The sequence below is a fragment of the Loxodonta africana genome, chromosome 10, assembly GCF_030014295.1.
Source record: "Loxodonta africana isolate mLoxAfr1 chromosome 10, mLoxAfr1.hap2, whole genome shotgun sequence".
Classification (NCBI taxonomy): Eukaryota; Metazoa; Chordata; class Mammalia; order Proboscidea; family Elephantidae; genus Loxodonta; species Loxodonta africana.
The window spans coordinates 101,921,283-101,947,390 of NC_087351.1; the positions used below are offsets into that span (position 1 = coordinate 101,921,283).

The following is a 26,108-nucleotide window of genomic DNA, read 5'->3' on the forward strand; positions in this document are numbered from 1 at the left end:
TCAATTTTTATAAACTGTATGAAACAACTTGTAGAGCGAAAATTAACATCTCTATTTTTAATTTAAAAAAAAAAAAAAAAAACTTGGACCACAGATAGTAAGACCCAAGGCATAAGGGAAGGACCCTGGTGGCAGTAGGGTTAAGGGCTTGGCTGCTAACCAAAAGATCGGCAGTTTGAATCCACCAGATGCTCCGTGGTAGAAAGACGTGGCAGTCTGCTTCCACAAAGATTTACAGCCTTGGAAACCCCATGGGGCAGTTCAACTCTGTCCTATGGGTCGCCATGAGTCAGAATCAACTCGACGGCAGTGGGAGGACATAAGGCAGGTGCCTACACAATTTCCAGAGTGGAGAGATTCTGAATGGAACATACACTTACACTTATACAGTTAGAAATAACAGAAAAGAAAAATTTTTTTTTCTTTTATTATAGGGTACGTTTTTACAGCTATCACACAGAATTTCTCATACAAAGAATATAAATATGTATTTTACAGTAAATTTTTTTTTTTTTAGCTTCCTTACTGTTCACTTGGGTGAAACAAAATTAGCTTAAATTTAAATTTTGGAGACTCTCAGGCTTCTTTTCTAAGATTCCATAAATTCTAAATACACACAAATCATTTTATTACACAAGCAAAAACCCAGATGAAAGAAAATATGCATTAGAAACATGTAATTTAATAATAAATAAAAGAAAATTTAACTTTTGAAAAGTAATTCATTTATTCTTCTAACTGGTAGTCTTAACTGTATTTCTCTGACACCTGCATATTAACCTAAGAGTTAATCCCCCAGGGATAATGAAGAAAGACGACATCTTAGAAATTAATTTGAACAACTCACTATAATACAGATTATATGAAAATAGATCAATGCGACTTTAAAATACTAACCATAAAAATACTTTTTAAAATTGTATTGACTGTATCATTTTTCATAATAATTGGCCTATTTACTAAATCAAAAATTCTAATGTGTGAAACACTTTGAACTAAGTAAGTCAGAATATACAGCTATAAAAATAAATATAGCTAACACTTTAATATGCATTTAAACTATGGGTGTGAGTGTGTCGTAGGCCCCTTTGAGAATCTGCTGAAAAGTCAGTTTGTTCTCCAAAATGCAAATATACACAAAATTTTCTATACAATTTTTAGAGATTCATATAGTCCCCCTAAAATAGAATCATTAACTATGCCTCCTGTGCTGGATCAGGTTAGCAATATATTACCCAAAAATAATTAGACATTTATTTTAAGAGTTGATGATAAAATTTTTTTATCAGCATTTATAAAAATTGCATAACATTTTATTTAAAAATCTGACTACAAAGTATTCTTTACATTAATTTTATACTACTTAGGGTAAGAAATCTATTTTTAACTAGTCTTCAAATTTAAAAGTTTTGCCCTAACATTACTGAGCCATGTTTTTGAGTACTATGATACATACGCATTCTAAAATTTTATGGGTATTTACAATTGTACTTGAAGTTTTTAAATTACATAGAACCTGTATGCTAATAACAAAACACAGAAGAATAAAATCCCCTGACTCTTTTCTGGCCCTTTCCCACCCTGTACCCATTAGAACTCCAAAGGGGAATACTTACTCTATCTGTGTGACCAGGAGCCATAGATAACATTTTCCCCCTTTTCCAATCCCAAACACAAACTGCATTCTTTGAATCGAGTCCAACTGAAACCAAGCGCTGAATTACGTCCAAGGAGTCAAGGAAGAATAAAAAGGCAAACAAAGAAAAGAAGAACCATATTACAAATAACAAGAAAAGTCCGCTCATGGGTTTTATAAACATTGAAGCTTACACAACTATATTTTATAGACCTCATAAAGAAAGGCTAGATGTATTTCATCTTGTTAATATTTGCACGTACGTGTAGTTCTTCACATTAAGAAACAAAGACTTCCATTTCTAACAGTAGGACTGACAGATACCATGAACATCTCTCCTTCCAAAAACTAAAAATGCTACATAAAATGTGAAAACATCTTTTTAAATTCACCCTGAGATGGCAAGAAATTAAGAAATCTGAGAACAAAAATAAAGTGATTTCCATTAAGAATCCTGGAAAGTAAGAAAGCTCCTACACCTACTTTACCCTAGAGGTATCACCTGAATCCTGGTAATCCCGATTTTTGTTCTGCAGGCTGAACAGGAATACGAGATAGAGTATGGAGCCTGCCCAAGGTGAGGATTTGAATTGTACACCTCTGACTAAAGCAATGGCTCCCTGAGAGTAAGGGAAAACAAAAAGTAATCTCCTTTTAAAGAAGGGGCAGCAATAAATAAAAGGGGAGAAAAACCTCTCCTGAAAATTTGTAACCACAGGCAGCCTTCGCATGGTTTTATGATCTAAATTCACTTAACCGTGAATCTCTCAAGTGGAAAGTTTGATTGAGAGTGGCCCTAAGGGTCGGTAGTGCCTACAAGCATCTTCCATGCTCTAACATAGGCAAATGTAAATCTTCAGTGGAAAACTGCAACTTCGATTCAGGCTTCAAAAAGAATTCCTGTAAGTAGCAATTATAAAAACAAGCTTAAAATATAAACCAAAAATAAACAAATGAAAAAAACTCACAAACACAAGGAAATATGGGATCATGAGTGAGAATCAACAAGTCACAACAAACAGCAATTTCAGCCCTTCAAAAAAACATCAGACACTGGAATTACCAGATAACATAAAATAAGTTGAATGTGAACAGAGAAATAAAAGGGTTCAAAATACCTGTTTATGAACATGTAAGTAAAGAATGAGACTATAAAAAGTATCTAACAGAATTGAAAAGAAGCAGCAAACAGAACTTCTAAAACTGAAAAATGAAATTAAAAACTCAATAGTTAAGTAGCAGATTAGACGGAGATGAAGAGACAGAGAAAAGGAGAGACAGTAAGATGGAAAATATAAGAGAAGTTAGGAAACATGAAAGACAGACTTCTAGCCATGAATGAGTATCAGAGTATGAACTTGGCCTCCTGTTTTAAACAACTTGAATGAACCAAATTTTTCAGACATTGGTAACAGGAAGCTAAGCACTATGAACCGTGAGGCGGGGAAACAAACAAGGTGAGTTCTACAGTTGCCTTAAAAAAAAAAAGGAAAGAATCATTGCCATCTAGTCAATTCCGACTCACAGCGACCCTATTGCCTTAGCTTTGTCTAAGAGGTAATTTAGGACTACATCACAGTAAGGTGAAACTCCAATGAAGCCCGGCAGTCTTGCTGATTTTAGAAGACCAGACAGAGCCTGGAATTCAGCGAGGCCAAGATGCTTAGAATGTGTAGAGCAGAGTACTGAAGAGAAGAAACGAATGCAAAGCAGGAGCTGCACACAATCTGTTTATGGGTTCCCTCTCCCCCTGAATACACAGGATGAAAGACATGAGGCCACAGGAACAACAAATTCATGAAAAAGAACAATCACTGGGAACTAAAGTCAAACAATTCCCAGAGATCACAAAGATCAAGGAATTACTCAAATTCTCAATAGCTTGAGTAAACATATCTCTCTGAATTCACTGGGTATTCAGTAGAGATACCAGAATGGTCATACCTTAGCAGTGAAGCTAAACCAGCCCGAAAAGGGAAAGCTAGTCTAGTTCTTCACCAAAACATAAAAGCAAGCTTTCATGCAGATGAAACTCATCAGCAAGTAACTAAACTACCTGCAGAACAATGTCCAAAATGTCTTAAAAGGATACAACAAATCCAGCATTCAAAATGTAACATGCACAATGTTCAGCAGCTAATGAAAAAACTACTGAACATGTGAAGAAGTAGAAAAACATGACCAAAACCCAGAAGAAATATCAATCAATAGAAACAGAACCAACAATGACAGAGGTGATTATCAGGAGACATTAGCTGTTAAAATGGAAATCTTCAATATACTCAAAATTATTTTAAAACAAACATGAACAGAATAAAAACAGAAATGGAAGATACAAAAAAGAACATGTAGAACTTGTAAAAATAAACATTATAATATCTGAAATGAAAATTCACTCCAAAGGATTAATAGCAGCTTAGAAAATGCAAAAAAGACAAATGAACCTAAAGATACAGCAACAGGAACTATTCCAAATAAAACACAGAAAGAAAAACTAAAGCAGAATTAACAAAGTTTCAGAGACCCTTCAGAAAATGTCAAGTGGTCTAACATAGGTAACTGGGGCTCCAAAAGAAGAGGAAAGATGAAGGAAAAAAGTTAATGCACTTTTAAATAACTCAAGGGTTAAAGAATAAATCACAAAAATGTAAGAAAATTCTTTGAGCTAAAAGACACAAAAACAAAAAAAATTGTGACATGCACCTGAAACAATGCTTGGAGGAAAATTCACACCTTTTAACAATAGAAAAGTCTAAACCACAATGAGGTAACACTTCACACCCACTAGGATGGCTGGTGCCTCCCTCACCTCCTGGTGAGAAATGTGGAGAAACTGGAACCCTTGTGTATTACTAGTGGGAATATAAAATGATGCAGTTACCATGGAAAAGAGTTTGGCAGGTCCTCAAATATTCTGCTTCTAGATAGTACAATCAGAGTGCTCCTTAGAAGCAAGGATGGCGAGACTATATCTCACATACTTTGGACATTTGATTGGGAGGGATCAGTCTCGGGAGAAGGATATCATGCTTGGTAAATAAAGTAGTGGACCAGCGAAAAAGAGGAAGACTCTCAACGAGATGGGTTGACACAGTGGCTGCAACAATGGGTTCAAGCACAACAACGATTATGAGGACGGCACAGGACTGGGCAGTGTTTCATTCTGTTGCTGCACACAGGGTCACTATCAGTCGGAAATGGACTCGATGGCACCTAACAACAACACTTCTAGATATAAACGCAAAAGGACTGAAAACAGAGACTCAGGTATTTCTACTACAACGTTCACAGCAGCATTATACACCACAGCCAAAAGGTGGAAATAACCCAACTGTCATCCACAGATGAATATATGAATAAAATGTGTGACATACATAGCAATGCAATATTATTCAGTCATAAAAGAGAAAGAAGTTGTGATATATGCTACCTCATGCTGAGTGAAATAATCCAGACAAAACACCAAATGCTATACAATTCCCCTTACATGATATATCTAGAATAGGCAAACTCATAGAGACAGAAAGGAGATTAGAAGCTATCTGGATCTCTTGGGGCAGGAATGAAGTGGGAGCTACTTATTAATAGGTACAAAGTTTCTGTTTGGGATGATAAAAAAATTTCAGGAAGTAGATAACAATGACAGTTAAACAACACCGTGAATGTACTTAGTGCCACTGAATTGTATTAAAATAGTAAATTTGATGTTATATTTCAGTAGAAAGGAAGGAGCAATAGCAATCTATACACATTCTTTCCAAAATAGAGGAGGGGGAACACTTTCCAACTCATTTTACGAATCTATTATTACCCTGATACCTACACTATAAACATCCATTATAAGAAAACTGCAGGTTAATACCTCTCACGAGTATAATGCAAAATTCTTTAACAAAATGTTGGCAAATCAAAGCCAGAAATATATAAAAAGGATAATATACAATGACTAAAGTACACTATCACCTTGAAGGGTTTATCCCAAAAATGCAAGGTTGGTTTAACATTTGAAAAAAAAAAAAGCAATGCAATTTACCACAGAAACAGCACAAAGGAGGAAAACTATATGATCAGCTCAATAAATACAGAAACGGTATCTGACAAAATTCAACATCCATTCATGGAAAGACCCTCAGCAAACCAGAAACAAGAATGAACTTCCTCGACCCAATAAAGGATATCTATGAAAAACCTACAGTCAACATCTTATTTAAGGATGAAAGGCTGAATGTTTTCCCCGAGGTGTGAAATGAGGCAAAAATATTCCCTACAACATTTCTATTAAGCATTGCACTGGAGGTCCTAGTCATGATAAGAAAAGAAGCAAAAGACATAGAGACTAGAAAAGAAGTAAAACTGTCTTTATTCACAGATGCCATGATCATATATACAGAGAATTTTAAGAAACCCGTAAAAAAGTAGCACTAGTAAGTGAGTTTACCAAGGTCACAGACTACAAGTTCACTTTATAAAATCCAATTATATTTTTAAATGTTAGAAAGAAACAACTAAAAAATAAAATTTAAAAATATCACAAACCATGAAATATTTAGGGATAAAGTGAACAAAATACGTTAAGGCCCGTTCAAGTAAAATTTTCAAACACAGGTGAGAGAAATTGAAGATCTAAATGAATAGAAACACATCACACACATGGATTTGAAGCCTCAATATTGTGCAGATGTCAATTCTTTCCAAATTGATCTATAGACTCAATGCAACCCAATTCAAACTCCCAGCAGACTATTTTAAGGAAATTGAGAAGCTGATTTTCATGAAAATTCAAAGCAGCTAAAATTGCCAAAACAGTTTTGGGGATAAAAAGAACAAACTTTGAGGACTTACATGACTTGATTTCAAGATCTCCTATAAAGCTACAATAATGAAAATTGCGTGGTACCGGCGTAAGGACAAAAACAGAGAAGGGAAGAGAACACAGAATACAGAAATCGACCTGCACATTATATGATACCTTGATTTCTGGACAATGTTCTCCAAGTAATTCAATACAGCAAGAACAATCATTTCAACAAACTCAATAAATATAAAGAGAACAAAAGAACTTTAACCCTTACATAAAATACACACAAAAATTAACTTCAAGCACAGTATAATCTTAAATCTAAAAGATAAGCCTTTAAAACTTCGAGAAGCAAAGGGAAAAACATCTTTGCAACCTTGTTTTAGGCAAAAAATTCTTATACGAGACACAGAGAGAACAAACCATGAAGGAAAAGCTTATAAATTAGAGTTCATTACAATTAAAAGTTCTGCTCTTCAAAGCACACCAAGGAAAAAAAAAAAAAAGGCAACTCAAAAACTTAGAGAAGATATTTGCTATACACATATCTGATAAAGGACTCAAAATTGGAAAATATAAAGAACACTTGCAATTTATTAATACAAAGACAAACATCCCAATTTAATACTGTTGTTGCCGTCGAGTCGGTTATGATTTATAGCGACCATATGTACAACAGGAGAAAACACTAACCAGTCCTGCACCATCCTCAAAATCGTTGCTATGTTTGAGTTTATTGTTGCAGCCACTGTGTCAATCCATTTCGTTTAGAGTTTTCCTATTTTTTGCTGACCCTCTACTTTATTAAGCATGGTGTCCTTCTCCAGGGACTGGTCCTGATAACATGTCCAAAGTAGTTGTTGTTGTTAGGTGCCGTCGAGTCGGTTCCGACTCATAGCGACCATATAAGCACAACAGAACGAAACACTGCCCGGTCCTGTGCCATCCTTACACTCGTTGCTATGCTTGAGCCCATTGTTGCAGCCACTGTGTCAATCCATCTTGTTGAGGGCGTTCCTCTTTTCCGCTGACCCTCTACTTTGCCAAGCATGATGTCCTATTGCACAGACTGATCCCTCCTGACAACATGTCCAAAGTATGTTAAGACACAGTCTCGCCATCCTTGCGTCTAAGGAGCATTCTGGTTGTACTTCTTCCAAGACAGATTTATTCATTCTTCTGGCAGTCCATGGTATATTCAATATTCTTCGCCAACACCACAATTCAAAGGCGTCAATTTTCTTCAGCCTTCGTTATTCATCGTCCAGCTTTCACATGCACATGATGCAATTGAAAATACCATGGCTTGGGTCAGGCGCACCTTAGTCTTCAGGGTGACATCTTTGCTCTTCAACACTTTAAAGAGGTCCTTTGCAGCAGATTTGCCCAATGCAATGCGTATTTTGATTTCTTAACTGCTACTTCCATGGCTGTTGATTGTGGATCCAAGTAAAATGAAATCCTTGACAACTTCAATCTTTTCTCCATTTATCATGAAGTTGCTCACTGGTCCATTTGTGAGGATTTTTGTTTTCTTTATGTTGAGGTGTAACGCATACTGAAGGCTGTGGTCTTTGATCTTCATTAGTAAGTGCTTCAAGTCCTCTTCACTTTCAGCAAGCAAGGTTGTGTCATCTGCATAATGCAGGTTGTTAATGAGTCTTCCTCCAATCCTGATGCCCCGTTCTTCTTCATATAGTCCAGCTTCTCGGATTATCTGTTCAGCATACAGATTAAATAGGTAGGGTGAAAGAATACAACCCTGATGCACACCTTTCCTAACTTTAAACCAATCAGCATCCCCTTGTTCTGTGTGAACAACTGCCTCTTGATCTATGTAAAGATTCCTCATAAGCACAATTAAGTGTTCTGGAATTCCCATTCTTTGCAGTGTTATCCATAGTTTGTTATGATCCACACAGTCGAATGCCTTTGCATAGTCAATAAAACACAGGTAAACATCTTTCTGGTATTCTCTGCTTTCAGCCAGGATCCAGCTGACATCAGCAATGATATCCCTGGTTCCACGTCATCTTCTGAAACCGGTCTGAATTTCTGGCAGTTCCCTGTCAATATACTGCTGCAGCCACTTTTGCATGATCTTCAGCAAAATCTTGCTTGTGTGTGATATTAATGATATTGTTCTATAATTTCCACATTCAGTTGGATCACCTTTCTTGGGAATAGGCATAAATATGGATCTCTTCCAGTCAGTTGGCCAGGAAGCTGTCTTCCATATTTCTTGGCATAGATAAGTGAGCACCTCCAGCGCTGCATCTGTTTGTTGAAACATCTCAATTGATATTCCATCAATTCTTGGAGCCTTGTTTTTCGCCAATGCCTTCAGAGCAGCTTGGGCTTCTTCCTTCAGTACCCTTGGTTCCTGATCATATGCCACCTCTTGAAATGGCTGAATATCGACTAAGTCTTTTTGGTATAATGACTCTGTGTATTCCTTCCATCTTCTTTGGATGCTTCCTGTGTCATTTAATATTTTCCCTATAGAATCCCTCACTATTGCAACTCGAAGCTTGAATTTTTTCTTCAGTTCTTTCAGCTTGAGAAACGCCGAGCGTGTTCTTCCCTTTTGGTTTTCCATCTCCAGCTCTTTGCACATGTCATTATAATACTTGACTTTGTCTTCTCGAGAGGCCCTTTGAAATCTTCTGCTCAGTTCTTTTACTTCATCAATTCTTCCTTTTGCTTTAGAAGCTCGACGCTCAAGAGCAAGTTTCAGAGTCTCCTCTGACATCCATCTTGGTCTTTTCTTTCTTTCCTGTCTTTTCAGTGACCTCTTGCTTTCTTCATGGATGACGTCCTTGATGTCATTCCACAACTTGTCTGGTCTTCGGTCACTAGTGTTCAATGCGTCAAATCTATTCTTCAGATGGTCTCTAAATTCAGGTGGGATATACTCAAGGTCGTATTTTGGCTCTCATGGACTTGCTCTGATTTTCTTCAGTTTCAGCTTGAACTTGCATATGAGCAATTGATGGTCTGTTCCACAGTCAGCCCCTCACCTTAATGATGATATTGAGCTTTTCCATTGTCTCTTTCCACCGAGGTAGTCGATTTGATTTTTGTGTGTTCCATCTGGCGAGGTCCATGTGTATAGTCGCCATTTATGTTGGTGAAAGAAGGTATTTGCAACTAAGAAGTCACTGGTCTTGCAAAATTCTATCATTCGATCTCCGGCATTGTTTCTATCACCAAGGCCATGATTCCCAACTACTGATCCTTCTCCTTTGTTTCCAACTTTCGCATTCCAATTGCCAGTAATTATCAATGCATCTGGATTGCATATTCGATCAATTTCAGAGTTCAGCAGCTGATAAAAATCTTCTATTTCTTCATCTTTGGCCCTACTGGTTGGTGCATAAATTTGAATAACATTTGTATTAACTGGTCTTCCTTGTAGGCATAAGGATATTATCCTATCACTGACAGCATTGTACTTCAGGATAAATCTTGAAACGTTCTTTTTGACGATGAATGCAACACCATTCCTCTTCGAGTTGTCATTCCCAGCATAGTAGACTGTATGATTGTCCAATTCAAAATGGCCAATACCAGTCCATTTCAGCTCACTAATGCCTAGGATATCGATGTTTATGCATTCCATTTCATTTTTGATGATTTCCAATTTTCCTAGATTCATACTTCGTACATTCCAGGTTCCGATTATTAATGGATGTTTGCAGCTGTTTCTTCTCATTTTGAGTCGTGCCACGTCAGCAAATGAAGGTCCTGAAAGCTTTACTCCATCCATGTCATTAAGGTCGACTCTACTTTGAGAAGGTAGCTCTTCCCCAGTCATCTTTTGAGTGCCTTCCAACCTGGGGGGCTCATCTTCCAGCACTATATCAGACAATGTTCTGCTGTTATTCATAAAGTTTTCACTGGCTAATGCTTCTCAGAAGTAGACTGCCGGGTCCTTCTTCCTAGTCTGTCTTAGCCTGGAAACTCAGCTGAAACCTGTCCTCCATGGGTGACCCTGCTGGTATCTGAATACCGGTGGCATAGCTTCCAGCATCACAGCAACACACGAGCCCCCACAGTACGACAAACTGACAGACACGTGGTACAAAGTACATGAGATAAAGTTTTGCCACTCTTGATTCTAAGGAGTATTCCAGCTGTACTTCTTCCGAGACAGATTTGTTCATTCTTCTGGCAGTTCAGTGTATGTTCAATATTCTTTGCCAACACCATAATTCAAAGGCATCAGTTCTTCTATATTCTTTATTCATTGTCCAGCTTTCACATGCATATGATTGTTACTGAAAACACCATGGCTTGGGTCAGTCCCAAAGTGATATCTTTGCTTTTTAACACTTTAAAGAGGTCTTTTGCAGCAGATTTGCCCAATGCAAACATCGTTTGAATTCTTGACTGCTGCTTCCATGGGTGTTGATTGTGGAACCAAGTAAAAGGAAATCCTTGACAACTTCAAAATTTTCTCCATTTATCATGATGTTGTATGTTGGTTCAGGAGTGAGGATTTTTGTTTTCTTTATGTTGAGATGTCATCCACACTGAAGGGTATAGTCTTTGATCTTCATCAGTAAGTGCTTTTAAGTCATCTTCTCTTTCAGCAAGCAAGGTTGTGTCATCTACACATAGCAGTTTGTTAATGCATCTTCCTCCAATCCTGATGCAAAGTTTATAGTCCAGCTTCTGGGATTATTCATTCAGCATATGGATTGTATAAGTATGCTGAAAGGATACAACCCCAACGCACATCCTTCCTGACTTTAAACCATGCAGTATTCCCTTGTTCTGTTCGAACGACTGTGTCTTGGTCTATATACAGGTTCTTCATGAGCACAATTAAGTGTTCTGGAATTCCTATCCTTTGCAATATTATTCATAATTTGTTATGATCCACACAGTTGAATGCCTTTGCATAGTCAATAAAACACAGGAAACATCTTTCTGGTATTCTCTGCTTTCAGCCAAGATTCATCTGACATCAGCAATGAAACCCTCTGTTCCATGTCCTCTTCTTGAAACCAGCTTGAATTTCTTGCAGTTCCCTGTTGATGCACTTCTGCAACTGTTTTGGAATTATCTTCAGCAAAATTTTACTTGTGTGTAATACTAATGATATTGTTCGATAATATCTGCATTTTGTTGGATCACTTTTCTTTGGAATGGGCACAAATATGGACCTCTTCCAGTCATTTGACCAGGTAGCTGGCTTCCAAATTTCTTAGAATAGACGAGTGAGCGCTTCCAGCATTGCATCTGCCTGTTGAAACATGTCAATCGGTATTTTGCCAATTCCTGGAGCCTTGTTTTTCGCCAGTGCCTTCAGTGCAGCTTGGACTTTTCCCCTCAATACCACTGGTTCTCCTGAAACGGTTGCACGTTGAGCAATTTTTTTTGGCACGGTGACTCTGTATTCCTTCTATCTTCCTTTGATGCTTCCTGCATCATTTCAGTATTTTGCATCGTTTCAGTATTTTGCCCATAGACTCCTTTAATATTGCAACTTGAGGCTTGAATGTTTTCTTTAGTTCTTCAGCTTGAGAAATGCTGAGCGTGTTCTTCCCTTTTGGTTTTCTATCTCCAGGTCTTTACACGTATCATTATAATACCTTGTCTTCTCAAGCCTACCTCTGAAATCTTCTGTTCAGCTCTTTGACTTCATCATTTCTTCTGTTTGCTTTAGCTACCCTACATTCAGCAGCAAGTTTCAGAGTCTCTTCTGACATCCATTTTGGTCTTTTCTTTCTTTCTTGACTTTTTAATGACCTTTTGCTTTCTTCAGGTATGATGTCCTTGATGTCATACCACTACATGTCTCGTCTTTGGTCATTAGTGTTCAATGCATCAAATCTATTATTGAGATGGTCTCTCAATTCAGTTGGGATATTCTCAAGGTGGTACTTTGGCTCTCATGGACTTGTTTTTATTTTCTTCAGCTTCAACTTGAACTTGCATATGAGCAACTGGTGGTCTGTTCCACAGGTGCCCCCTGGTCTTGTTCTGACTAAAATTAAAAAGACTGACAACATCAAGTGATGGTGCAAACAGAGAACAACTAGAAATCTCATGTATTGCAGGCAGGAATGGAAAATGGTATGGTTGCTTTGGAAAACAGTTTGGCAATTCCTTGTAAAATTAAACATACACTTACCATAGAGCTCAACAGTTCTACTACTAGGTATTTACCCAAAAGAAATGGAAACATACATTCACCAAAGACTTGTCCACAAATGTCACAGAAGCTTTATTCATAATCACCCAAATCTGTAAACAATCAAGCATCCACCAACAAGTGAATGGATAAACAGATTGTAGAATATATCCATAAAATGGAGAAATATTAGCAATGAAAAGGAACAAACAACTGATACATGCAACGACATGGAAATACATAAATAAAATCATGCTGGGTGAAAAAAGCCAAACCAAAAAACAACTACATATTGTTTCAGTACATTTATATGAAACCCTAAAAAAGACTAATCTATGTTGACAGCAAGTATATCAGTGATAGCCGGTGGTTGGGGCTGAAGTGGGTGATTAATGACTGGAAAGGTGTTCAGGAAAACCTTTTGCAAGTATGGAAATGTTATCGATATTGATTTTGGTAGTAGTTATCAGTGTACTCATTTGTCAAAATTCTTTTAAATGCATGTTCAAGATGCGTACATTTTATTGTATGTAAATTATACCTCAGTGCCCTCACCATGATAAACGGATAAAATACTGAAGCTGTCAAAGATTTCATTTTACTCAGATTCACAACCAATACCCATGGAAGCAGCAGTTAAGAATTCAAATGACATATTTACATTAAAAAAAACCTCCTTAAAGTGTTAAAGAGCAAAGATGTCACCTTGAGGACTATGGAGCACCTGACCCCAGCCATGGTATTTTCCAGTCACCTCACACGCATGCGAAAGCTGGACAATGAATAACGAAGACCAAAGAATTGTTGTCTTTGAATTATGGTGTTGGCGAAGAATACTGAATGTACCATGGACTGCCAGAGGAAAGAACAAATTTGTCTTAGAAGCACAGCCAGAATGCACATTAGAAGCAAGGACGGTGAGACTTCATCTCATGTACTTTAGACATGTTATCAGGAGGGAACAGTCCCTGGAAAAGGACATCATGCTTGGTAAAGTAGAGGGTCAGTGAAAAAGAGGAAGACCTTCAATGTGATAAACTGACACAGTGGCTGCAACAATGGACTCAAATATAGTAATGATTTGTGAAGATTGTGCAGGTGTGGGCAGTGTTTTGTTTCATTGTACACACGGTTGCTACGAGTCGGAACCTACTCAACAGCACCTAACAGCAACAACATAAGGAGACCTGGTGACACAGTGATTAAGTGCTCTCGGCTGCTAACCAAAAGGTCAGCAGTTGAAACCCACCAGCAGCTCCATGGGAGAAAGATGTGGCCGTTTGCTTTTGTAAAGATTTACAGCCTTGGAAAGCCCATGGGGCACTTCTGTCCTATAGGGTCACTATGAGCTGGAATCGATTTGATGGCAGTGTGGTTTGGTTTTGAGTATATCTCAGTAGAGTTGACTTTTTAAAAGTCTAATTGACTCTGAAAAAGAAAAACATGGAAGATGGGTTGAGAAAATTAATATATGTCTAATAAGAGATTCTGACAGCAATGACAGAATGAGGATATAATATTCTAAGAGATAATGGCTAAAAATTCACCAGAATTATCCAGACATCAATCCTCAGATACAGAATAAATGCCAAGCAGCATAAGGAAAGAAGGAAGAGATAAAGAGAAGAAAGAAGGTAAGAGGGGAGAGAGGCAGAGCGGGAGGGAAGAACCCACACCTAGACACCCCATAGTTAAACTGCAGACCACCAAGGCAAAGAAAAAAAAAAGAGTTCCTAAAAAGGAATGGCGATTAGACTGACAGCTGACTATTCAACAACGGAAGCCAGTAAGAGGTGCAAAAAATCTGCAATTTGATAAAATAAAAGGTCAATTTGGAGTTGTATACCCAATAAAACAATCTTTCAAGAATGAAAGATAAGTAAGAGACTTACAAAAAAAGTTGAATACCATTTACCACTGACCTACTCAAAAGGGAATTCTACAGAATATATTTTAGCCAGAAGAGACTCTTCTGCTTCTCATCTCCAATTCATCAACAAACCATGTAGACCTACCTTCAAAATATTTCCAGCATCTGACTGCTTCTCACCACTTCTACCTCTCTGAACTAGATCCAATCCACCATTATTTCTCACATGCATTATTGTCACAGCCTCCAACATGGTCTTCCTGCTTCTTCTCTTGTCCCCATTTCCATCTATGGTTTATTCTCAATACAGTAGCCAGAGATATTCTTTTTAAAAAATAGGTCAGATCATGTCACTCCTTTCTCCAACATCTTCCTGCAGCAATTACATGGGGTTGGATAATTAAAAGGACTCTGTTATGGATTGAATTGTGACCCCAAAAAATATGTGTTATAAATTCTACTATACCTGTGGTATAGAACAGGATTTTCTTTGTTATGTTAATGAGGCAGTTTTAATGTAGAGTGTGTCTTAAATCAATCTCTTTTAAGATATAAAAGGGCAGAGTAAGCAAGCACTGATAAAACAGATAGGGGGAGATAAATGCCACATTCCATGAGATCTCCAAGGAACCAAGAAACTGAAGCTGAAAAGAGACAAGGACCTTCCCTCAGACCTGACAGAGAGAAACCCTTCCACTAGAGCTGGCACTCTGAATTCAGACTTCTCGCCTTCTAAACTGTGAGAAAATAAATTTCTGTTTGTTAAAGCCACCCACTTGTGGTATTTCTGTTACAGCAGCACTGGATGACTAAGACAGACTACAGGACACTAACAAGGTACACTGGTGAAAGATTTATTATCGACAAAAACAAGAGTAGAAAACATATGGTAATATCAGGGACGCCCTGAAACATCAAAGTGCAGCTCCCAGGGTCCTCTCCTAGTCAGTCACATAGCATGTGATTTACCTTTGGATAACGAACCAACAGGATATGTGTAAGATACCTCAGGAAAGCCAAGGTCCAAATTTACGGAGGGATCTTTTATATTTCACTGATGACACAGCCCAAAAGTGGCTATATAACCAGGTAAACCAGTGCAGTCCATTACTCTATGCTTTTGCATTAAACCACATAGACAAACTGGTACCAAACACCTCCAGGAAGATTTCTAACTTTAACCAGCACATCAAAAATCACTAGCTAGCTGGCCAATGGTCATCACCATGGTTCTGAAAGTCCCTAGAGAGAAGCATAGGGCCACTACAGACCAATTGCAAGTTAATCCTATCCTTACACACTTCCCAAATTACTTCATATAAAATCAAAAGTCTGTATATAATATGTACCTGCTACTTAATGCTCTAACCTCATTTCCTGCCAGTCTCTACCTAATTCACTGCTCTCCACCACAGCCTCCTTACCCCTCCTCAAATATTCCAGGCACACTCCTGATACTAAAGCATGTTTTCCCCAAAGCACTTACCACTATCTGTCATATTATATGCTGTGACAGTTAATGTCATGTGTCAACTTGGCTAGGCCGTGATTCTCAGTATTATATAATCATCCCCCATTTTGTAGTCTGATGTAAGGGGAGTTTCCCTGGGAGTGTGGCCTGCATCCCACATATATGCATGCTCTGGAAAAGCTCTCTCTTTTTCTCTCAATCCTGCATCTGACTCATCATCATTTGACCTCCAGTTCTTGGGACATGAGCCAACGGCCTGACGTCTGACTTGCTGATTTTCGGGCTCATCAGCCCCTGCAACCATGTGAGTCAGGAGAAGCCTTCATCCTGACACCTGACTCACAGATTTGGGACTTGCCAACCTCCACAACTGTGTGGGCCACTTCCTTGAAATAAATCTTTCTCTCTATATATTTATATACATATGCTTCACCAGTTTGTTCCTCTAGACAGGCCAACCTAAGACATATGCTTTATTTCTTTTTTTATGGTCTGTCTCTCCTGATTAGAGCATATGTTCTTTAATGGCAGAAATTCTTACATGGTTTGTTAACTGCCCTACTGACAGTACCCAGATTAGTATCTAATTCATGGCAAGAGTCTAATAAATATTTTCTAAATGAATGAACTACACCTACTTCTCATGTATAGGTTATCTTGTTATCTGACATTTTGCATTTACAACAATAGTAAAACACCTGCTATTTGACTATTTTGCACATTAATGACATACGTCTGGCAGTAACGAATGCTGAGGTGCGAGGCTAGAGTAATGCTGGCTGTGATGGTTAAGGTTATGTGTCAACTTGGCTAAGCCAGATTCTCAGTGGTTTGGCAGTTAAGTAATGATGTTATCTGGCAGTTATGTAATGATGTAATCATCTTCTACGCTAGATCTGATGTGGTCATCCTCCATTTTCACATAATGCCGATTTTCATATAACAACCTGATCTTTGGAAACTGACCAGGTTGATAAGTGAGCAGTAGGTGTACTGGGAAACATATCACAAATTTTAGCAAATATTGACTTTATAGAACAATAATATTAATTTATAGGGCAAAATAATGTAGTTTATATGTTAATAGGGAGGCACGCAGAGTTAAAATGCCCTGATGCCCCTGTATTATTCAGGATGGTAAAAATGTTAATTAACTTTAGACTTTGTTAGGTAAGCAAGCATCTTAATATATCTAGGAAACCCAGTAAAAGCTAGACATAGAGAAAATAATTTCTAAACTAGTAGAGGAAACAAAATGGAGTAAGAAAAAAATTTCAAAGATAGGACAAAAAGCGAGAAGTCAGAGAAACAGAAAAAGTGAGGCCGATAGAAAGCATAAAACAAGATGATAAATAAATCCGCTAATGTTCATAATATATGTGGATGGACTAAAGGCTCAAAAAGCACAGCCTGCAGATGAATTCAAAAACAAAAATCCAGCTACACAGCTATTTGCTATTTACAAGAGACACACTTGAAGCCTAAAAGAAGAAAAATATTGATGTGAAAAGAATGGGAAAGGATATACTAAGCAAATACTAACCAAATAAAAATGTGGTATTAGTTTTATTAATATCAGACAAAATAAACTCCAAAGCATTACAAGAAATAAAAGGGTCTCTGCACCTAGAAGACATAAAATGAAATTAGGTACATCTCATAAAATAGCCTCAAATTACATAAAGCAAAATTGTCAGCACCTGAAAGAAAAATCAGCAACTTTATCATCACAGACGACTTACGCATACTTCTGTCAATCCGATTAAAAAAAAAATATGAATACAACCAAAGAAGACTTTAACCACATACTTAATGGGTATATAAAACAGTGGCAGGCACACTAACCCAAAAGACCAAGCCCATAGCCAACGAGTTGATTCCAGCTCACTGTAAAAGTTTTATTGGAACACAGCCATGCCCACTTGTTTACGTGATCTCTATGGCTGCTTTTGCACTATAGGAGTAGAGCTGAATAGTTGCATCAGGGACTGCCTCGCTTGCAGGCTTAAAAAATTCATTATCTGGCCCAGTAAGAAAAAGTTTGCTGACCCCTGGTATGGAACACTCTGTCAACCCAACAAGTGGAGAATGCATATTCTAATTAGACAAAAAGGAATACTTAAAAAAACTGATGACATATTAGGCCATAAATCAAGCCTCTACACATTTCAAATAACTGGTTTTAGATTATAATGCAGTTAAGTTAAAAATTAATAAAATAGCTAGAAGCAAGCCATACATTTAAGAATTTAAAAGACCACCTACAAATAGTTCACAGGTCAAAGAAGAAATCACAAAGCAAATTAAAATTAAATGAAATTTCAATGAACAAAAACACTCCATATCAAAACTTATGGGATACAGCTACAATAGTGCTTAGAAGGATATTTATGTATTTATATCCATTTATTAGAAAAAAGAAAGGCTTAAAACCAATGAGCTAAGCGTACATCTCAAAAAGTTAAAAAATAAGAGAAGAACCCAAAGGAAGTAAAAAGAAGGAAATATTTATTAACTCAAGGAAAAAAAATATACCTATTACCATTCAAGAAGTTGAATCAGAAGTTCAAAATGTTTCCATGAAGAACACACCAAACCCAGAAGCTTTTCAGGTGATTTCTACCAATTTTTCAAAGAACAGATACTTATAAACAGATACTTTTAAAAAAAAAAAAGATAAGAGAAAAAGAGGAAATCTTGATACCAAACCAGAAAAGGACAGTACAACAATAATCCATTACTGGTCAATCTTATTCAATAAGAACATGTAAAAACCATAAACAAAAATGGACAAATATGATGCATCAAATGTACAAAAAAAAAAAAAAACACACCATGAAAATCAGACTTACCCCAAATGCAGAGTTGCTTTCACTCACACACACACACACCAATTCATGTAATTCATCACATTAACAGATTAAAGCAGAAAAAAAATCATAATAGTTTAAAAAAAATTGATAACATTCAACAGGCTTTCCTTATTTAAAAAAAATAAAAACAACTTTTAGTAGTGAGCCAGGAATAGAAGGCTCCATAGCTCCATATAGGCAATAACAAATTAGACCTCAGAGCACTTTCTTTGCAGTCCTGAAAACATATCAATGGTCAAAATCAACCTCCCAAAGCATAGGTTAGGAGCCCTAGTGGCACAGTGGTTAAGAGCTTGGCTTTTAACCAAAAGGTCAGCAGTTCGAGTCTACCAGCCATTCCTTGGAAACCCTACGGGGCAGTTCTACTCTGTCCTATAGGGTCGCTATGAGTCAAAATCATTTTGACGCCAATGGATTAAACATAGATTAAGCTACAGCAGAGAGGAAGAAGTGAAAATAGAGTAACTACTACCTCTTCTAGTTTTCTATCATTTTTAACTTTATCAGGTTTTCCTCATATTCGGCACAGACTAGGGAGCTGAGGAAGAGGATAAAGTTTTCCAGCAAAAGTAAAGCTTGAACCATATCTTGGAAGACAGAGCAACAGATGTCAGATACAAAAAGAGTGCATTTCAGAACAAGGGATACCAAGATTCTCTTAGAGAGAACATGGTGCTTTCAACAAAGTGCCAGTAATTCAGTATGGCTGAGGAGAGGAAAGTATCAGGACAGGAGGCTGGAGAGATAAGCCAGAGCCAGGAAAAAGAGTGGGCTTTGTTTTCTTGATAGGGCTGGAATAAAGAAAGAATTCAGTTTTACATATGTAAATATCTATAAGACATTCAAGAGGGTATGTGGAGTTGAAGAGACAAGCCTGGGTCACTGTTAGCTGATACAGGAGTTCAAATCATGGATGTAGGTAATCACTCAAAAAGAATAAGTAAAAGAAAAGAAGGCTACAGATTCCTGAAGAGCAGTAACATTTAAGAAGGAGACAGAGAGGCTCCTTTAAAGATAACTAATAAGTAAGAGCTGAAGAAGAAGAAGGACGGACGAAACCTCTATCCAGTTCCCCAAGTTCCTCCTACTCCTCCTGATCCTATTCCCAAACAAAATCCTATTTGTGTCCATCAATTGAATTCAAAGTATCTAGTAAAAATTCAAGCACACCAGAGTAGTCAAATAAGAGAAGTGTCCTAATCTACACACAATTAGAAGCATCCCTTGAGTTCCTGTAACTATGAAACATATTCAAATAATGGACAATTACACTTAAAAGATTCTAGTGTAGGGGTCCTGTGAGCTCAGTGTTCATTATGTAAGTACTAACTGTTACAATGTTGCAAAGGGAACTTACAAATTTTGCAAAAGATGTAGGATTTAATGGAGTAAGTATTGGTCAAGTCATGCATAGAGCCATGAGAAGTTAGGATCTGGCAGAGCAATAAAACAGAAAACTTTGAGGATGATAATATAATAGGTGTTTCAGCTATGTCTATATACTAAGAGATAACAAAAAATAACTGAAGCCCTCCAATGTTTTTTGCAAAAATGAACCTTCTTTATAATCATGTGGCAAAAGCCAAAAATAAACTGAAGCATTTCAATTTGTATCAGAATATAAATGACAAAATTATGTAAGAATATGACCAAAGACAAGTTGTGGAATGATATCAAGCACATGATACATGAAGAAAGCAAGAAGTCATTAAAAAGACAGGAAAGAAAGAAAAAAACAAAATGGATGTTAGAAGAGACTCTGAAACTTGCCCCTGAATGTGGAGTAGCTAAAGTGAATGGAAAAAAACAATGAAGTAAAAGAGCTGAACAGAAGATTTCAAAAGGGTGGTTCGAGAAGACAAAGTATTATAATGAAATGTGCAAACACCCAGAGGTTAAAAAGCCAAAAGGGAAGAACACTCTCTGCATTTCTCAAACTGAAAAACTGAAGAAAAAATTCAAGCTTCAAGTTGCAATACTGAAGAATTCTATGGGCAAAATGCTGAATGATACAGGAAGCATCAAAAGAACATGGACGAAATATAGAGTCACTGTACCAAAAACAATCAATCAGTGTTCAACCATTTCAGGAGGTAACATATGATCAAGAACAGATGACACTGAAGGAAGAGGTCCAAACTGCACTGAAAGCAGTGACAAAAAACAAGGTTACCGGAATTGACGGAATACCAATTGAGATGTTCTGACAAATAAATGCCTCCCTGGAAGCGCTCACTTGTCTAAGCCAAAAAAATTTGGAAGACAACTACCTGGCCAACCGACTGGAAGAGATCCATATTTGTGCCCATTCCAAAGAAAGGTGATCCAATACAATGCTAAAATTATCGAACAGTAATATTAATATTCCACACAAGTAAAATTCTGCTGAATATCATTCAAAAGCAGTTGTAGCAGTACATTGAGAAGGAACTGCCAGAAATTCAAGCCGGATTCAGAAGAGACATGGAGCAAGGAATATCATTGCTGATGTCAGATGGCTCATGGCTGAAAGCACAGAATACCAGAATAACCTGTGTTTTACTGACTATGCAAAGGCATTCAACTGTGCGGATCAAAACAAATTATGGATAACACTGCAAAGAATGGAAATTCCAGAACACTTAATTGTACTCATGAAGAACCTATACTTAGATCAAGAGGCAGTCGTTCAAACAGAACAAGGGGATACTGTGTGGTTTAAAGTCAGGAAAGGTGTGCGTCAGGGTTGTATCCTTTCGCCATACCTATTCAATCTGTATGCTGAGCAAATAATCCAATAAGCTGGACTAAATGAAGAAGAATGCAGCATCAGGATTGTAGGAAGACTCATCAACAACTTGTGATACACAGATAACACAACCTTGCTGCTGATAGTGAAGAGAACTTGAAATATGTACTGATGAAGATCAAAGACTACAGCCTTCAGTATGCTTTACACCTCAACATAAAGAAAACAAAAATCCTCATAACTGGACCAATAAGCAAAATCATGATAAAGGAGAAAATATTGAAGTTGTCAAGGATTTCATTTTACCTGGACCCACCACAATCAATGCCCATGAAAGTTAAGAAATCAAATGGCATATTGCATTGGGCAAATTTGTTGAAAAGATTGCTTTAAAGTGTTAAAAGCAAAGATATCACTTTAAGGACTAAGGTGCGCCTGACCCAAGCTATAGTGTTTTCAATCTCCTCATATGCATGTGAAAGCTAGATTATGAATAAGGAAGACCAAAGATGAATTTGAATTATGGTGTGGCAAAGAATACAGAATATACCATGGACTGCCACATCAATGAACAAATTTGTCATGGAAGAACTCCTGCCAGAATGCACATTAGAAACAATGATGGCGAGACTTCATCTCACATACTTTGGACCTGTTATCAGGAGGGACCGGTTCCTGAAGGAGGGCATCATGCTTCGTAAAGTAGAGGGTCAGAGAAAAAGAGGAAGACCCTCAGTGAAATGGACTGACACAGCGGCTCCAACAATGGGCTCAAGCATAACAATGACTGTGAGGATGGTGCAGGACTGGGCAATGTTTCATTCTGTTGTACACAGGGTCACTAAGAATCGGTATCTACTGAATGGCACTTAACAACACCAACATAATCATGGGATAAAAGCCAAAGTTAAACTGAAGCATTTTATTTTGTACCAGAATATAACTGACAAAATAATGTAAGAAAAAAATTAACGGTTTATTCTTATTCATTCTACAAATTAGCAAACAGTTACAATTTGTGGTGCAATGGATCACTTTTGTGTGCCCTTTCTAGACATGGTCCTATAACTACCACCCAAGTGAGTGGGTAAAAATGATTGGGTGGGACTGTGCAAATAAGGCAAATTTTGGCCCACCAATGGGACTGGTCAGTTCTGCCTTAAAAGAGAGCCAATTCCAGAGTAGAGAGAAGATCCCATCACCACCAAGGAAGAACAGCCAGGAGCAGAGAGCATGTCCTTTGGACTTGGCTGTGCTGAGAAGCTCCTGGAACCAGGAGACAGAGAGCTGTCAAGAAGCAGTGGCTCAGAAACAGTGGCAGGAGATGGTGTGGTGGGCTTTCCTTTGGACAGGAGGCTTGCTGGCAGAGTAGCATGCCTCTGGACACTTATTGGCAGGGTGAAAAGAGCTTTGTAACACTTGCCTGAGTAAGGCACAGGCCAAGGGGTCAGAAAGGCATTTCTGTGAGTACAGCTGAGAAGAGACTGTCCTGATGGAAGAACTGTACCCTGAGCATTCCTGAACCTGAACTGTAACCTGTTACTTCCTTAATAAACCCCATAACCGTGAGTATTGTCTGTGAGTTCTGTGTGGCCATTGCAATGAATTATGGAACACAGCAGAGAAGTAGAGAGTGCTGTGGGAGGGATGGTTGGTGTCAGAATTAGTAAAGATGGCAGAGAGTAGAGGTGTGTCTGACTTCCGCCTCATAGGAATCATCCTTGGGCTGTTGGTCTTGATTCTCTTTCCCCCTTGTGAAGTTAGAGGAGGTCAGATACCACCCCCACACCATTTTTATACAATTACAACTTAGATTTTGTTAAATATGAGAAGTGTATTTTTATAAATTATGTTACATTTTCAAGATAAAGTACCAATTTTTTCTTCCTCCTACTCCGATCTTCCATTTACTATGAAATTTTTGTCCTTGTTTTACATGGATTTGTATAAACAGCCATTCAAGCACTAATTATTCTCAATAAAGCAGACTGCCTGTATTAGCATGGATACTCAATCCAATTAGAAGAAAGCCTCTGGGAAAAAAGAACATTTAGCATTACCACGAACTAGGGAACTCATTCACTGGATTAATTTTAAAAGATTACTCATAGCTTCAAATCTAGTAGAAAATGCAAAAATTATGTACTTCCTACTTGGTATCTCATAGTTTATAGATATAACTATACTGATAGATAAGTTCTCTCAAATGTATAAGTTAAAGCATTTTTTTAATTAACATAATTTTAGAAAAAATTTTCACTTAACCTTCAACTGGTAGCAGTTCCTTACAATATTAGCTTTAACTGTTCTTGAAATCGATAAATTTTTTTAGAAGTCTCAATAACCACCTCCTAAGTTACAAGTTTGGGAGGCAGTAGAGCATTGTAGTTAAAAACATGAGCTTTGGAGTGTGACCAACCTGGGTTCCGCTTTGGCTCCATTTACTAGCTGTGTAACCTGGGGCAAGTTATTTAACCTCTCTAAGTCTCAGTTTCTTTATCTGTAAAATAGAGATAATAATAGTATCTATTTCATAGTGTTGTTGTGAGGATTAAACGAGATAATGCAGGCTTAGTACAATGCCTGGCACTTAAAAAAAATAACCTTTTGTTATTATGGTTTTTATAAGCTTAAATTTTTAAGTATCACATGAAGCTCTGCAATGGTAAAATACATGTACCCAAGACTTTTCATACAAGTTGCTCAAAATAAGCTAAATTTCAACTAGTGAAAGCTAAGGGAACGATTTCTCCTTAGATGTATGAGGCACTCCTCAACAATGCAATATATAACATCAAGAAAGGGCAACTTTTAAGGCCAAAGGAAAACATCTATATATAAAGTATACAGACATTTACAGTTAAAACATCTTGGACTTCACAACACCTTTCATAAGTGATTTTTAAAAACCTTACAGGTTTGTTTCTCGCTCCTGTGAAGTAGTTTAACCAGTAATCAGTTGCTGTCAAGTCAATTTTGACTAAGTATTATTCCCTTCCCTTTAAAGAGGAAAATGAAAGAAATTCTGATATGAGAAAGTTAATGGACTTGAAAGATAATAGCAAAATGAAACATAAATTGAGGTTCTCTAATTGCCCATCACTGCTGTGTAAAGATATCAAATCTAGAAGTATATTTTCCCAAAATAGGAGGTTTAGATCTTTATAGAATCCTTATCAGACTCTTATGAGAAAGTCATATTAATCTATGTTAGCCAAAGAATGTATTCCTGAGAAGTTTATATAAAACATCTACTGGCCAACATTTTGAAGGGAATATATACTGTAATCTGCTTCTGTAAAACCTAGATCTACCAAGTTTATGAACTGAAAAGAAAATAAATAAAAATTTTCTAAAAGTTCAAATGACTTTAATGTCTAATTTTAACGTAAGACTTTTTAAAGACTATAACTACAGCTGCAAAAATGCACTTTCCTACCACTCTTTAAATATGTTTTAGGTGTAACAAGTTTCATAAAACACCACAAAAAAAACTTTGGTTTGTTTAATATTTTTTAAATATTTGAGTAGAAGTAGATAAAAATTGGGAAACTGATCAGTCAGTAGAGTAGTTAAATCCTTGATTTTGAACTTTAATTTTTGCGTAAAAAATAGCTATTATAGGAATTGTCTCATATTTTTCAATAAAAAATATAACTTTAGATAACCTTTAAAATAACTGACAATTAAAATGTACACAGCTCTACACAGAGAAACTTAATTTTCCTAAATCATCTTTCATCTGTCCTATCACTACACTCTACCTAGAAAAGGCTGGTATGTAAAATTTTCTATACCAAGTAATACTCCACTCAGAATCTTTTTGGTTTTCACGGTAGTAATTAATTCAATTGAGAAGGTCTGATATGATAAAATAAAAAACCCTTGTTCTCATTTTTAATATACATCAACCACCCACTGCCCCCCGCCCCCCGCTGGACAAATACTTTTCATCACCTGTTTTCCAATTTAATATTTATAGATTTATAATCATTTCCTATAGTACCAACTTAAAAGAAGAAAGTTTAGAAAATGGAGAAAAATGATCACATACCTGCCCATCTAAGTCGAACGCTAAACAAGCTATACCATGTGTATGAACATCCTTCAGCACTGATATGGTCTGCACAGTGTATGAATCCCAGACACAGATATAAGGTTCTTTTCCAACTTGTCCTGTTGCTACTAATACTCGTTCAGGATGCAAAGCAAGGCTGCAAGATAAATAAATAAATGAGCAAACAGTCTTAAAGTAATTGCTTATAGAGCTTTTATAGCTTTTTATAACATTTGTACATGTTAAATATGAAAATTAGACCTTATCCATTTTCAATAATCTGGATTTAACATAAATTAACTTTTATACACAACAGTCTCAACAATGGGCTCAAATATATCAAAGATCATGAAAATGGTGCAGGACTGGGCAATGCTTCATTTTGTTATATATAAGGTCACCATGAGTCAGAGCCTACTCAACAGCACCTAAAAAAAAAAAAAAAATGTATGCTAAAAGTTACTAAGGAGTTCTGGTACCACAATGGTTCAGCACTGGGCTGCTAATCAAAAGGTCAGCTGTTCAAACGCACC

The 26,108-nt window shown here is 37.0% G+C and overlaps 1 protein-coding gene across 1 annotated transcript in view; it reads right to left on the reverse strand.

Annotated features, from left to right (window-relative positions):
* EML5 (EMAP like 5) overlaps positions 1 to 25,827 on the reverse strand; it is a gene marked incomplete at its 5' end in the record, with an annotated part of 145,236 nt that extends 119,409 nt beyond the window's left edge. Inside the window, 2 exons of the mRNA XM_064291859.1 lie at positions 1,617 to 1,715; positions 25,573 to 25,827. Coding sequence (XP_064147929.1) covers positions 1,617 to 1,715; positions 25,573 to 25,827 — 354 coding nt within the window. The remainder of the gene's footprint in view (positions 1 to 1,616; positions 1,716 to 25,572) is intronic.
* Positions 25,828 to 26,108: the final 281 nt, after the last annotated feature.